General features: G+C 38.4%; 1 protein-coding gene across 3 annotated transcripts in view; it reads right to left on the reverse strand.

Moving 5' to 3' along the window:
* The window catches only part of LOC127444675 (B-cell receptor CD22-like), a 95,464-nt gene that overhangs the window by 77,903 nt on the left and 1,257 nt on the right, over positions 1 to 16,304 (reverse strand). The window contains exons 2-12 of one of the 3 annotated variants that reach the window (XM_051704192.1): positions 12,051 to 12,119; positions 11,414 to 11,764; positions 6,050 to 6,397; positions 4,853 to 5,092; positions 4,507 to 4,764; positions 4,157 to 4,414; positions 3,817 to 4,065; positions 3,645 to 3,717; positions 2,923 to 2,965; positions 2,590 to 2,673; positions 2,013 to 2,307 (exon numbers count right to left, since the gene is read on the reverse strand). In XM_051704192.1, the coding sequence (XP_051560152.1) occupies positions 2,287 to 2,307; positions 2,590 to 2,673; positions 2,923 to 2,965; positions 3,645 to 3,717; positions 3,817 to 4,065; positions 4,157 to 4,414; positions 4,507 to 4,764; positions 4,853 to 5,092; positions 6,050 to 6,397; positions 11,414 to 11,764; positions 12,051 to 12,119 (1,994 nt within the window). In that variant the 3' untranslated portion in view covers positions 2,013 to 2,286. Of the gene's footprint in view, positions 1 to 2,012; positions 2,308 to 2,589; positions 2,674 to 2,922; positions 2,966 to 3,644; positions 3,718 to 3,816; positions 4,066 to 4,156; positions 4,415 to 4,506; positions 4,765 to 4,852; positions 5,093 to 6,049; positions 6,398 to 11,413; positions 11,765 to 12,050; positions 12,120 to 16,304 lie in introns of those variants that run through there. The other 2 variants (XM_051704190.1, XM_051704191.1) reach the window with 2 other exon arrangements.

Genomic DNA, 16,304 nt, shown 5'->3' on the forward strand with positions numbered 1-16,304 from the left:
AGGCCCTCTTTGAAGAGCCTAAGGAAGACCTCGCTGTCCCTTTCCATATTGTCCAGTCCACAATGGGCCTGGAAAGCTTCCTACTTCTTTTCTGCATACTCATGCACGTCTCCACTGCCATGAGACCTTTCCCAGTAAATTTTGGGCTTTCTTAATGGGTTCAGCTATTATGGTAGCTATCTCGTCTGGATGCTTAAATTTAGTAAGGTTGGAGGGTTTCAGGTCTTTCCAGGTGGCAGTTGCCTTGGCCTCTGCCGGCATCTTGTATGAAGCTGTGAATGACCATCGGTGACACTTGACGAGCTCATTCATCTTGATCCAGAATTCTGAGTTTCCGTGCCACATTTTGAGCAGTGGCAGGTCCTTCAGGAGTTGAAAGGGGTCAGAGAAAGATAGTTAGGTCACATTGCGATGGAAGACCCCATCATCCACAACCTCCTTTCACGCCAAGTGCACCTGTGGGGAGTTTTCTAGCTGCATAATTTCACACACAATGTCAGTTCATCCTCCTTGAATGGGGGTCCCATTCCTTGTACAGGGAGGGAGTTGCGTTCTTCAAAGCCCACTCCCTGCCCCTTGGCAGTTGTAATGCCATCAGGGATGAGGGGCGAACAGTAGAACACTGGACACCTCCAGAGTTTTCATTTGTTGTAGTTTAAGAATGGTAATGATCATTCCTCAGTAGAGACGACTCTTACATTTCCTTTCTTCTTCCTATTAAATCTTCAGTTTGTCCACAGGGAGACTGAAGTTCCATCCTTTCGTCTCTAGTTTCTCCTTCTACTTCACTAGTTCACAGAGGAGATATGTGGGAATGTTGCTACATTCCGCTAGTTCTTCATTCCTACTTTTCCATAGCTAGTCCATCCTGGTTCTCTGGGTTCTTCATCAGCAAAGATCCCACTTCTAACACCAAGAACTGTTTTTTACTAAAATAAAAACTCTCACAAATATAATATTATTTATTGATAGGTGGTTGTATTCATAAAGACATAAAAAATGCAACAAACATAGGTTCTGTTACCCCATTTTCAAAATATAACTAGACAGTCATGAAATTTGCCTTTCACTTCTAGAATACAACATTCCACTGATAAAACTCGTTAAAAACTCTAGTTTTGAGCCTTAGCGCTCTTCGTAGTACCTCAGTGGTACGAGCACAGCATCTCAGGGGCGAGCTTTTTGAGAACGCGCGCTTCCTTCGCCATTTGGGCGGGGGAAACAGAATCTGACAGGGGAACAGACTTCGACACAACACCTGTTGAATCAGGATGACACAGGATTAGGATGCCTTCACGGAGGGGGAATATTTTTACCGATTAAAACCTTCAGTTTCACTCTGCTGCTCACACAAAGCCACTGTATGGTTTGGAATATTATTATAGTTCATTTTTATAAATAAAAGATTGGGACTGTACTTTACTTGCTTGTTACTCATTTTCTGTTGTTGAGAACTGATTGAGTTTAGGCATAAATGTGTGGTTGGGTGTTAAAATAATGTAATGTATATTAAATTATGAATATCTAAGTGTCTCTTTCATGTTTTATAGGGAGTGAGAACGGGTTGGCACAACAGTATAACGCTGTATCAAGACCAAGCGATTCTCAATTCAGCCACCAGTGGCCGCTGTCTGCTGCGTTTTACTTCAACCCACCTGCCTCAAATTTCCTTTTTTTTCATAGCATTCATATCAGTTCATATTGAGGATATTTTTCGTTTGTTAAAATATACAATTATATTATTATATATTTCCTTCCTTGCGTTTTAATCAAACATCTCTGTACTTTAATATTTGTATATCTTGAAAGCTGAATTAATTGAGGTTTTCAGTCAGATTCAAGATTCATTGGTGTTTCATAATCTGCACCATGAATTGCAGTTGTTGGTACATTTGAGTTTATTTGACTTTTTCTCTGCTGTTTTTAAAATGATTGAATTTTTGCATTGTGTTATGGTAAAGTTTTGAATTACACAAGGAGTTGGAACTGTAAAAATGTTAAATGTTTATTTTCAGTCATTCATAAGAAATTATCAGCATTAATTAAGCTTGAAGTGAAGTAAATGAAGTAAACGAAGAAAATGTAAAGCATAACGGAAAAACATACTTCAATGGTAACACACTTTAATAACAATTCATCTAGTGGTAAATGTTTCTCCTAAATCATTCTGTAAAATAATCATCACATTACAGCAACACATCATCATGATGCTTCAGTCAATCATCCAGAGCTCCACCCACACAGAGCAAAACAGCTGTAAAATATTGTGTTGCGTTTCATCAGCCGCTACAGCATCTTCCTGTCCAGCTGAAAAAGTGAACAAAAGGTTAAAAAAGAAAGATTCAGTCAAATAATTTGATGAGTTCTGATACTTTCTGTAAGATTCTGATACACAGGAGGATCACTAGAGGTGTGATCATCCTTTATGAATGAAGGAGAGATAGGAAAAGCTAGTTTGAAGTACTTTAGGGCGAGTGTCAAAATATAAAATGTTTATTGGCTGGAAATAAGCAGCATTAAATGTCTGTAGGCTGTTAGTGAAGAGAGTTCAGTCGTTTTGTATATAAGGAAACTAGCTAAAACACTTACCGTCGCATTCTCATAAATAGAATCACTCAGTTCAACATCACAATCAGATATACTCTTGGCATGATGAGGGCTGGGATGAACATTCTTTGTTATTAAAGAAAAACAGAGACAAGTTTCAATTATTTTGTTCTCACTCTGATATTACATCACTGGTAAGCATACAGTAAGCACAATGACAGATTGTGGCTTAAATAAATCTACACACACCCATGCACTACTTACTGATAAGAATTGTTTTTTTTTTTTTTACATTACTGAGAAACAAAACAAACAACAACAACAAAAGAAATATGAAACATATTGTACATATTGAAAATGATAGAATCATCTCACCTGAGCATCGACTGTGTCTGTATTATTTCTCTTTTTCACCCACCTGAAAACAAACAGCATGTTAATGAATATGTTATATAACAGTGAGGTGTAATAGCATGTTCTTGTAGATCTAATGCTGTCAAAGGACCCATCTCTTATTATTCTTATAATTAAATAGCCAGTACCCATTTGTTTGTGACAGCCATGAGCACGATTAAACATTTATTGAAGAAGGTGATATTCTAGAGAACGTAGATAGAACAAAAAAATCTGTATATGTGTCTGAGTGCAAGATGAGTCATGAATATGTTTAGCCCATTTTCCTGAAAGAAATGCAAAATTTTAAATGCATTTTAATACATTTAAAATGTACGGACTTAAATTAGTTATTAATAAATAGATAGGAGGAGAAAGGGGAGGTGGAGGGATGCCGGAAGACTCAGCGCCATGTAGAGGTAAGCGTCTGTTTATATGTACACTTACTCTGGTTATGTGATTGGTCAGATTAAATGGCCTTGCTCCTCCCAAACCTAGTTTATTAAACATTTAGTTTTAACTTAGGAGTAGAGTAGCTTATAGATGACCTCAAAGCTAACAGACATGAGCTAAAAGCCATAAAACTCACATTTTGAGTTAATGGGATCTTTAACATGTTTCACAATAATAATAATAATAATTTTAATAATAATAATAATAATAATAATACATTAAACACTGTAAGCAAATACCACACATCTCACCAAACTAACAAGATGATGATGATGACAAATATAGCTCCACAAATCACAGATACATACAATATCATCATTTTTCCTACAAAAGAGACAAAAGAAAAGGGCAAAACATTCATGCAGATTAATTTCAGATTAGAAAGACTAATGCAAAAATATCTATGAGCTACACTACCACTACCTGTAACATTAATGAGTACAGCAGCTGATCTCTGAGATCCATGTTGATTCTGAGCCACACAGTAGAAGAATCCACTCTGTAGTGCACTGTAACTCTGTCCAGATCCAACAGCTGAGCTTTCATTCTCCTTAAACCAGGTGTAGTTCAGAACAGGTGGGTTTGAATCACTGCTGCAGGTCAGATTCACTGAATCACCCAAAACTATTTCACCTGATCCACTCATGGACACTGACACATTCCTGGGCAAGTCTAAAAAATAAAAAAGGAAATGTATAATCATGTTTTGAGATAGATAATCCAGTGATCTGTTACAACAGTTACTGCAACATCATTAACTCACACATGACATTTAAAGTGACAGCATCAGAGTATTTCTCTCCAACTTCATTTCTGGACTTGCACTTGTATTCTCCACTGTGATCAGAGCGGATACTTGTGATGCTGTAGATTTTTCCAGACCCTACAGTTGTATTCTCCTTAAACCAGGTGTAGTTCAGAACAGGTGGGTTTGAATCACTGCTGCAGGTCAGATTCACTGAATCACCTGAAACTATTTCACCAGATCCACTCATGGACACTGACACATTCCTGGGTGAGTCTAAAACAGAAAAAATAAAAATGTGTAATGTTGTTTTGAGATAGATAATCCAGTCACCTGTTCCAACAGTTACTGCAACATCATTAACTCACACATGACATTTAAAGTGACAGCATCAGAGTATTTCTCTCCAACTTCATTTCTGGACTTGCACTTGTATTCTCCACTGTGATCAGAGCGGATACTTGTGATGCTGTAGATTTTTCCAGACCCTACAGTTGTATTCTCCTTAAACCAGGTGTAGTTCAGAACAGGTTGGTTTGAATCACTGCTGCAGGTCAGATTCACTGAATCACCCAAAACTATTTCACCAGATGGACTCACAACAACAAATGTCTCCTTTGGGGTATCTAATGGTAGATTATTTCCAGTGTATCAGTGACAACAAGATCAATCAAAGCTAATAAACTCTCACAGCATAAATGGCTCTATACTTACATGTGACATTGAGATAAACATGAGGTGATGTGAGTTTGTGTCCGTGTACAGCACAGCTATATCTGCCTGCATCCTCTCTTCTGACTGACTGCAGGAGGAGTTTATTGTTTCTCTCAGTTAATGACTGTGTGTTTTTCAACCAGATGAATGTTGCTCTGTCAGTCAGATTACAGGTGCTTTTACATGTCAGACTGACTGTATCTCCCTCTGTCACGCTCTCAGGAGACTCCACATGAAGATCTGAAAACAACAGGTCTGATAATCCTTTGATCTGTCTTATACAGTATATAATTTAAGTCTTAATAGAATTAGAAATCGAATAGAAATATAAATATAAAAATATTTTACCTATGTTTTACCGATATTTACACTTTTTTGATTAATCGGCCATAGGTTTTTCAACATAAAATTGACAGATAAATGGCATCATCTGCTCAGTATTGAAAGAATAGCGCCTAAGTACCCTGAGATGTCACTACCTTACTGAATGCTCAATAGGAAACAGAGGTGTTCACATGTAAACTAACCTAATGTTATCACAGTGACTACTTGCACTATGTATAAATAGCATCTGAAATTTTTCCCACTGTTTTTCACTGTTTTAGTTGTATGTTTAGTTTGTTTCTTTTTAAGAGGACACAAGTGTGAACACCCAGTATTTCCTTCGGCATTAGAGCATGGGCAAAACATGATTTATGAGCCCTTCAAGTGCACTCGGAAAAATCGTAATTATGAGTTCTGAGCACATGAATGACTGCCTGTTTATTGTATACCCCTCTGGACTGCCTTTGATATTACTGCTGCTGATGATTGACCCCTGCCTGTCTGTATAACTACATTTATTATAATTAAAAGCTGCACATGGATCTCAACTCCGATGACTCATCATTACAGCATACATAGATAAAACACTTGCACACACAATTGTGAGTTGTTCACACAAACATTCATAGTACTGAATGCTCAAACAAATACATACTGTATGAAATGCTTGCACACACCATGCATTTCACACACCAATGTAAAATGCAAACTGATACATCTATGACACTCATGCATATAAACAAACTTGGTCATGGGTCCACCCTGTTCCACCCATAATCATGTCCCTGCAATATTCTATCACTAATTAACATGCTAAATTCACATTTAAAATGTAACTAAAATAACTAACATAACCCATAGTATGAAGATTACCTGTGATATGTAGAGTCACTCCAGGTTTACCAATCCATCTTCCATCAGGTTCATCAGTAATGAATCTGAAATAGTACTCGTGTGAATCCTTCTGTGTCACATCATTCAGTCTGAGGGTGCAGTTCTGCTGTTTATCTCCCACATACTGTATCCTCTCACTGTATTCAGAGTCATCAGACAAATCTGAAGGCTCTACATCCATTTGTTTCCATTTGGTCCAGAACACTTTCAAGTTTTGATATTCGGGAGGGTATTTATAAGTGCAGGACATTATCACTGATGACCCTTTTAGTGCACAGATGTTTGAAGAGCTGTAATTCACAACCCAATCACCAGCACTATAAACCCCTGAAACATTACATAATCAACATTACAACAACATTAATATAGAACAAATTAGATTCAGCTTTTACAAATGCTAAACTAATTCTGAGGAATGGCTAAAGTGTGAAATAAATGGTTTGACTTAGGTGTGAAAGAAAAGTAGAGAGGACAATGTTCAAATAAAATGGCCAATAACTGCTTGAGTTCATCATCTCTGATCTCGGAGAAGCAGGAGAGGCTACATTGGAGTCATTTGAAGTCATCTGTTTTAGCATCACCCTCAGGCAGAAGCACTTTGCTATGCTTTCTCTGATTTATATTCGAATAATTGCTGACCACACTGACATTCAACTCTATATTTTCATTCTGATAAAAATAGCCAAGGTAAGCATGCATACCACAGTGTGTCAGCCAATCAGCAGCACTTTTAGCAGTCACTCTACCCACTAATTTGCTGGATTTATTTGTGGCAACACTTTAATACCTATCCATGCATGCGTGATGGCACTAGCTTAAATTAATAACTTTACAGTAAGCATTGACAAGCTACAGGTATCTCAGAAGAAAACAGAATTTATATTCCAAAGGCCACAAAAAGCAGCTTTAAAAGATTTTTACACTCAGTAAGGAAAGACTGTGACTTCTGTCATTGCATGCACATTTAAATCAAGACAGAGAGGTGATCGGAACAAACTGGTGGGCGCTCTTAAGGAGCTCATCTTGTGGAGGTAAGATTTCACAGTAAGAAGTCAGCATTCACTGTACCCCATAATTGCCCATACTTCCTCTGCATTTGATCCAGGGGATAGGAATGAAAAGGTAAACTGAGGCAGTCAGCAGTGAAGGCACATTCAATCTTGTATCTAATTTGAGGCTTGTTGGATGGCGATACTCAAAGGGATATACAGTAGAGGATCCATGAAGAACTTGGGTGTCTTTTCCGACAGTACGCAATGGGAACTCTTCAGGTGTGCCTCTTATGCCAAGGGCTTAGGCAGAAATTGGAAGCAGGATCATCCTCTCAGAGCAGTCATCCAGAAGGGTGAAGGTTTCTAATGTACGGTCACCATAATGAACATGAAAAATAACTTTTCTGCATTAATCTTCAGTATTACACGACTCCAAGCCATAGGCTTGTCTACGAAGAATCTGTCTGAAGAGAAATTGATAAGGCAATTCTTCTTCACACTCACTGTCTTCTTTTCCTCATGTCATGTTCTAACATTAATCTTGTGCATAGGGCTCACGTGTTTCCCCTGACACGGTTTACAGGGTTTCTTCTGCAGAGTGATGGGTCCTAGCACAGAACAACGGTTATTGCTTGGAATCCATTCCTTGATTTGTGTCAGTGGTGAGTCTAGCAACGGCATTGCATTGACTCAAATAATGCCTGTAGCTATCGCAGAAAGAAAAGTAATAACTTTGCTTTGACTCTCTTGGTCTGCTGGTTAGCACCCTTCTGTGTTGAAAGGAAAGCTGTATCTGGAGCCTCTCCAACCCCATGAAGAACATTTACAGTCCTCTTACTATGTTTAGACCTAGAGGACTACTGATCACAGACTCCTCAAAGCAGTTTTTCCTTCGATGCTATGGCACCATGCCTCATAACCGAGCCAGTCGGGTGATCAGCGGACCTCTGGAATGCGCAAACATTACAATAAACCAGACTTTGGCTTTGTTCGCACAGTAGCACTCAATGAAAATAGGCAGCTGCTATTTGCATCTGGTGCAAATAATGGTATATGCTACTTACACCCCAGTGCAAATAGGGGCAGATATTATTTGCACACTGAGGCCGTTGTGAAGAAGGCTCATCAGCACCTCTTCTTCCTGAGACGGCTGAGGAAGTTTGGAATGAACCGCCACATCCTCACACGGTTCGCAGCATCAGGACCCACACCAGCCGACTCCATGACAGCTTCTTCCCCCAAGCAATCAGACTTTTGAACTCTTGATCTCTCACAATCAAATACATCAGCATTGCACTTTATTACTCTTATTATCTCACACCGGACTGTCATAAATTCTATTCTCTCTTAACAACGCATTGGCAACTTACTATCAATCGACAGCCTGAATGTCAATACAGTACAATACAACCTACTGTATATTTTATATATACTATATGTACTATTTTTATTGTATAATGTGTATCTATATTGTGTGTATTGTATACTGTACATTGTATGTTATTATTTGTATATTGTGTTGTGTGTAATTATGTGTATATTAGATTTTAAATTGTGTTGTGTAAATCTGATGTTTATTGTAAATTGGTATATGTCTCATCACTGTCACGACTGCTATGTTGCTCGGAACTGCACCCAAGAATTTCACACACTATTGCACTTGTGTATATGGTTGTGTGACAATAAATGTGATTTGATTTGATTTGATTATGACATGAAGATATGAAAACAAGAGGGCTGATAATATATACTGTATATATCTATACAATAGTTAGTTCCAGTCCTCGAATCTGACTGAACAAGAGACGTTCCAAGGGTGCTGATGTCTTTTCGACATTGTCTCTTAAGCCATGATCGCTTGAGTTACTACTACATTACAGCTGGCAAATAGAGTTTAATCTAACAGCTTCAGCATTTAAGCTTTTCACAACTGAGAGACAAAACAGGCTGAGTAATAACATACTCAAGGCACTTATTTTACCAGAGTGCCAATATTTTAAAACACAAAACAATCACATAAATCAGCATAAAAGACTCTAGTGGTTAAATCCATACCTTCAAAAGCGAAATGATAGGTGTGGGTGAGAAATAGGTTGTGTCTCGTTTGGAAGGATCTATCCTCCGGAGGTCGCATTTGTCAGCCGCATACGTCATCGAGGCTTTCTTGTTTCAGAAAAGCGAGTAGGACACTTCTAATGCAGCCTTCAAATGCGACCTTCTTTCATGGGAATTCGGAGGATGCATGAGGTGTATCCTTCGTGGGCACTCAAAACCCACAATTCTTTGCTTCAACGGAAATGTCTAAAAAATATGATGCCAATTTGCCCGTAAATATGATGTTCAAATGCAAGGTTATGTTAATTCCCAAGTTAAAGTACCTCAGTAGATGGGTGCAGAGAATATAATATGTATATAATTAAAATAAAGTATTAGACTAAAAGTACACCTGTAAAATCTATTTTATTTTTGTCTTTACATCATTATAACTCTCCTAAAATATACCTCATGCATTCCCTTCCAGAGGGACTTTGTTCCCTTCTCACTTAAAGTGCTCACGCTTGTTAAAGAGTGGTGTGCTGTCATAGCAGCCATGTTACGTTCCATTTCCGTTTGTCCTACGAAGGCCATCTCGTTTAAATGAGGCTTGTTTAAAGGAGGACACTCGGTATACTGCAGCCTTCAAAGGATGCATTATACCTAGCACGCAGCCTTCGAAACGAGACATAGCCATAGATCACTATCACATTCTTCTTCTTGTGTTTTTGGTGATTCACAGAATGTCTAGCAAAAAATAACTTAAATATTGATCTGTTTCTCACCCAAACCTATCATATCATTCCTGAAGATTGACCTACAGAGCTGAAATATTCTTCTAAAAATTATGATTTTTGTTCTGCAGAAGAAAGAAAATCATACACATCTGGAATGGCATATGAGTAAATGATGAGAGGATTTTCATTTTTGGGTGAACTATCCCTTTAAAGTGATAGCTCAGCCATAATTTAATATTCTGTCATCATTTCCCAACCCTCATGTTGTTCCAAACCCGTGTGACCTTCTGTATTCCATGGAACACAAAAGATGTTAGACAGAATGTTAGGGATTGACAGTCTCAGTCTTCATTCACTTTCAAAATATGAAAAAAAAAAAAAAACATTCACTGAAAGTAAATAGTGACTCAGGCAAACATTATGTCTAAAATCACCTTATTGTGTTGCATGGAAGAAAGAAAGTTATATGGGTTTGGAACAACATGATGGTGAATGATGACAGAATTTCCATTAATAATAATAATAATAATAACTCTGTAATACATGTTAAATGTGTATTATGTAATGGAATATAGAGGAGTTAATGTCCATTATGTCATTTGTGAAAGTAACGAGTTACTCAATACTTGAGTACTCTTTTAATTGGATACTTTCTTACTCTTACACAAATAATTATTTATGTTAGTACTTTTACTTCTACTTGAGTAATTCCTTTTTTTAAGTAATTGTACTTTTACTTGAGTACAGTTTTTGGCTACTCTACCCACCTCTGATAAAATCAATATCACACTTGCATTCATGTTGTATGCCCATTAATCAGCATAGCTGTGATTACAGGTCCATTACTGGTTACTGATTTAGGACCATAAAGCACTCTCTCTCTATACATATATATAAATAGAGAGAGAGAGAGAGAGAGAGAGAGAGAGAGAGAGAGAGAGAGAGAGAGAGAGAGAGAGAGAGAGAGAGACTATTTCAAGTAAATAAACAATAACAAAGGAATTAGAACGCTACTGGCCTGGGAGCACTTCCAGTGTCATTAGCAGATCCTTTAAATAAGACTCCAAGCTAACATATTTGGTAACACTTTACAATAAGGTTCCATTTGTTAACATTAGTTAACGACATTAGTTAACATGAACTAACAATGAACAATACTTATTAAGCATTTATTAGTCTTAGTTCATTTTAATTTCAACATATACTTATACATTTTTTAAATCAGAAGTTGTATTTGTCAACATTAGTTAATACACCATAAACTAACAATGAACAATAGTTTTTGTTTTGTAACTAACATTAACAAAGATTAATAAATTGTGTAACAAATATATTGTTAATTGTTAGTTCATGATACCTAATGCATTGGAATGGAACCTTATTGTAAAATGTTACCACAAATTTTCTCAAAGGACATCAAACATTTACCTGAAGTGACTTATCAAGACTTGCTGTTGATACTGAGCGTGTCTATGCGAGAGAGCCGACGGAAGTGTTTGATAGGATGTTGTCAAGTATTTAACCATGTATATTCCTTTAGTTCAAGCTAAAATAATTTAATATGATAGTATGAAGGTTACCTGTGATTTTTAGAGTCACTCCAGGTTTACCAAGCCATTTCCCATCAGGTTTATCAGTAATGAATCTGAAATAGTACATATGTGAATCCTTCTGTGTCACATCATTCAGTCTGATGGTGCAGTTCTGCTGTTTATCTCCCAGATACTGAATCCTCTGACTGTATTCAGAGTCAATAAAAAGATCTGGAAACTCTTTGTCTTGTTCTTTAACATCAGTTTTGGTCCAGAACACTTTCTCTATCTTATATCCAGGAGGGTATTTATAAGTGCAGGACATGATCACTGATGAGCCCTTTAGTGCACGGATGTTTGAAGAACTGTAACTCACACCCCAATCCACACTATAAACCCCTGAAATACAAAATTCATAATGAATACATTAGCAGCAGCTGTTATAAGTGAAGAACTACTTCAGAGAATGTGATGTCTAAAGTGTGAAGAGCTCTTTATTGGTTTGCAACTGTTTTTTAAAGTGTTCAGACTGTGAAAACTGAACTGAACAACATGCTGGAATGGAATTATAATAAATCAAATAATGAAACCAGTTACTGGAAACACAATAAATAGGCTTGGTTGATCAATAAATGCAAAATCTTCTCAGTTTTTTGGAAGTGATACTGTAACATCAGTGACTCACCCTGCATCATGAGCAGAAAGATCAGAGGAAGTGGAGGAGCCATACTGACTGACATCACCATCGCAACACCTACGGCAAATGTACAGTGGATTATTTCAGCCGCTAAACCATTCCAATTTCATTGGTGCATTAGGAAAGATAGTGGTTATTACTTATCATTTACAGTTGAAGTTTACATACACTTAGGTTGAAGTCATTAAAAATATATTTTTTAACCACTCCACAGACAGCAAACTATAGTTTTGGCAAGTCGTTTAATTTGTGCGTGACACAAGTAATTTTTCCAACAATTGTTTACAGGCAGATTGTTTCACTTTTAATTGACTATATCACAATTCCGGTGGGTCAGAAGTTTACACACACTAAGTTAACTGTGCTTTTAAGCAGCTTCCAGAAATGTATGTCAATCCTTCAGGCAATTAGTTTCTGATAGGATAATTGGCTAACTGGAAGTGTACCTGTGGACAGTAGCGGATTTAGGCATGGGCGACATGGGGAGTTGCACGAAGCACCCACACAGACACCCCCTCCCCCCAAACTTTCTTTGGGGGCATGTTGAAGTGGGTTTCGTCCAAGGCGCCATACAAGCTAGAACCGCTACTGCCTGTGGATGTATTTTAAGGCCTACCATCAAACTCAGTGCCTCTTTGCTTGACATCATGGGAAAATCAAAATAAATCTGCCAAGACCTCAGAAAAAAATTGTGGACCTCCACAAGTCTGGTTCATCCTTGGGAGCAATTTCCAAATGCCTGAAGGTACCATGTTCATCTGTACAAACAATAGTGCACAAGTATAAACCACGCAGCCATCATACCACTCAGGAAGGATATGCATTCTATCTTCTAGAGATGAACGTAATTTGGTGCAAAAACTGCAAATCAATCCCAGAACAACAGCAAAGGACCTTGTGAAGATGATGGAGGGAACAGGTAGACAAGTATCTATATCCACAGTAAAACTAGTCCTATATCGACATAACCTGAAAGGCTGCTCAGCAAGGAAGAAGCCACTGTTCCAAAACCACTATAAAAAAGCCAAACTACAGTTTGCAAGTCCACATGGGGACAAAGATCTTACTTTTTGAGAAATGTTCTCTGGTCTGATGAAAAAAATTAACTGTTTCACCATAATGACCATCATTATGTTTGGAGCAAAAAGGATGAGGCTTGTAAGCTGAAGAACACCCTTCCAACCGTGAAGCATGGGGGCGTCAGCATCATGTTGTGGGGGTGCTTTGCTGCAGGAGGGACTGGTGCACTTTATAAAATAGATGGCATCATGAGGAAGGAAAAGTATGTGGATATATTGAAGCAACATCTCAAGACATCAGCCAGGAAGTTAATGCTCGGTCACAATTGGGTCTTCCAAATGGACAATGACTCCAAGCATACCTCCAAAACTGTGGCAAAATGGCTTAAGGACAACAATGTCAAGGTATTGGAGTGGCCATTACAAAGCCCTGACCTCAATCCGCTGTGTGAGCAAGGAGGACTACAAACCTGACTCAGTAACACCAGTTCTGTCTGGAGGAATGGGCCAAAACTCCAGCAACTTATTGTGAGAAGCTTGTGGAAGGCAACACGAAATGCTCGACCCAAGTTAAACAATTTAAAGGCAATGCTACCAAAAACTAACAAAGTGTATGTAAACTTCTGACCAACTGGGATGAAAGAAATAAAAGCAGAAATAAATCATTCATTCTACTATTATTATGACATTTCACATTCTTAAAATAAAGTAGTTATCCTAACTGATCAAAGACAAGGAATGTTTTCTACAATTAAATGTCAAGAATTGTGAGTTTAAATGTATTTGGCTAAGGTGTATGTAAACTTCTGACTTCAACTTGTAAGTGTGCTGTCATGCCGATTAAAAAATGTCCCACAAATACAGTAGGCTTGCTCTAGAGTTATGTAAATAAATACAAATTTTATTCCATCTGGCATATAACCATCCATGTAAATAACAATAATATTCTGAAAATATTATTTACTAGCCTTATTTTCTTCCACCTACTTGGTGTGAAATGAATGTAAATTAGCGTTGCCAACTTCTTGCCATGCAAATAGGGGACACTTGAGCATTCTGAACGATTGTTGAGCACTTCTTCACTTAAATACACAGACTGTATAATTTCAGCCAAACTACAGAATGTCCCGTGCTAACATTAATGATAATTCTGTCTAGAGAAATGTGAGGTAAACATTTTAGAATTCATCAATATTTCTGTAAATGTGCTTTTGCACAAAAAGCCCTACATTGTTTACTGCCTTATCACTGTCATGACATATAAACAGGAGCTTGAATGATTTTCTCCCTTTTTCTCCCCAATTTGGAATGCCCAATTCCCAATGTGCTCTAAGACCTTGTGGTGGTGTAGTGACTCGCCTCAATCTAGGTGGCGGAGAACGAATCTCAGTTGCCTCCGCGTCTGAGACCATCAATTCGCGCATCTTATCACGTGGTTTGTTGAGCGCGTCACCGCGAAGACCTAGCATGTGTGGAGATGTCATGCTATTCTCCACGGCATCCACACCGTGGCAGCGGGGTGTGGTCGAGTGCCCGTCCGGAGAGAGAGAAAGCGGCAAGGGCACTTACAGCTAAATTATGTCTAACACCTGCCTCTAATTCCAGTGAGCATGGGGAGAACGGCATATAAACAGCCACACCACCACCAGAAGGCAGAGAGAGAGCAAGTCAGAACACAAGCCTGGTGTATCTGCTGCCAAAGGAGACTGACTCACTGTGTGACCGTGAGGCCTGATTATTATTTTAGATTGATCTACTGCGTGGCCGTGGAGTCCATGTTTTGTTTAAATAAACAACCCACTCGTTTGAGAGAACCTATGTTCCGGGCCCTCCTTCCTTGAACCTTCACAACGCACAACACACCACGCGCCCCACCGAGAGCAAGAACCACATTATAGTGACCACAAGGAGGTTAACCCAATGTGACTCTACCCACCCTAACAACCGGGCCAATTGGTTGCTTAGGAAGCCTGACTGGAGTCACTCAGCATGCCCTGGATTCGAACTTGTGATTCCAGGTGTGGTAGTCAACGTCGTTACTTGCTGAGCTACCCAGGCCCCAGGAGCTTGAATGATTAAACAGGAATGTGTCTTGTTACTTTCTCAATATCAATCTCATTTAGATTTTTAATTTTTGATGTGTAGGCTACTCCTGACACATTAGAAAATTACTATCATTGTAACATTTCTATCGTAAAACAGTGGTGAAATATTGAAGTTGATGTCTTGCACCTTTAATTGATAATTTGTCAATATTACCGTTAATGTATTGCATTGTTTGATCTATATTTACAAACCAAAATGCCTCAATAACCGAATTCTGACTTAAAATGCAAACAAAACCCTGTCCCTTTGCACCTCCTGGCAGTGATTTCATAAACAAGTTTTACAAATGACTTGTATTTACAGTGCAGTTGTCATTCTGGGGTGTGTTTCCCATACAACGACTTAACTCACTGTGTAACCATCATAGTATGATGCATTATTGTGGAAAAAAACTAGATAGTCACGACTGTTTCACAAAACCATAGTAACTACACTGATCAGCCACAACATTAAAACCACCTGCCTAATATTGTGTAGGTCCCCCTCGTGCCGCCAAAACAGTGCCAACCCGCATCTCAGAATAGCATTCAGAGATGATATTCTTCTCACCTCAATTGTACAGAGCGGTTATCTGAGTTACTGTAGACTCTGTCAGTTTGAACCAGTCTGCCCATTCTCTGTTGACCTCTCTCATCAACAAGGCATTTCCATCCACAGAACTGCCACTCACTGGATGTTTTTTGTTTTTAGCACCATTCTGAGTAAATTCTAGAGACTCTTGTGTGTGAAGATCCCAGGAGATCAGCAGTTACAGAAATACTCAAGCCAGCCCGTCTGGCACCAACAACCATCCATGCGATTATCTAATCAGCCAATCATGTGGCACCAGTGCAGTGCATACAACCATGCAGATACAGGTCAGGAGCTTCAGTTAATGTTCACATCAACCATTTTAATGTGAGAAAGCTGCCTAAGACACGAAAACGACATGCACTTGTAAAGTGACAGATACATTGCACAGCAATAGTGAGGTTTCCCTCTACATTAGGCTTCGAGATTCCCCTGATGCACTTGAGCATATATGCACATGTGCACTCTTCAAAAACATATAAGAACACCTCTCATGCATTAACATAAACACATAAATTTTGTGTTCTCGGTCAGAAACCGTGTAATA

Source organism: Myxocyprinus asiaticus, chromosome 8 (assembly GCF_019703515.2).
Source record: "Myxocyprinus asiaticus isolate MX2 ecotype Aquarium Trade chromosome 8, UBuf_Myxa_2, whole genome shotgun sequence".
NCBI classification, from domain to species: domain Eukaryota; kingdom Metazoa; phylum Chordata; class Actinopteri; order Cypriniformes; family Catostomidae; genus Myxocyprinus; species Myxocyprinus asiaticus.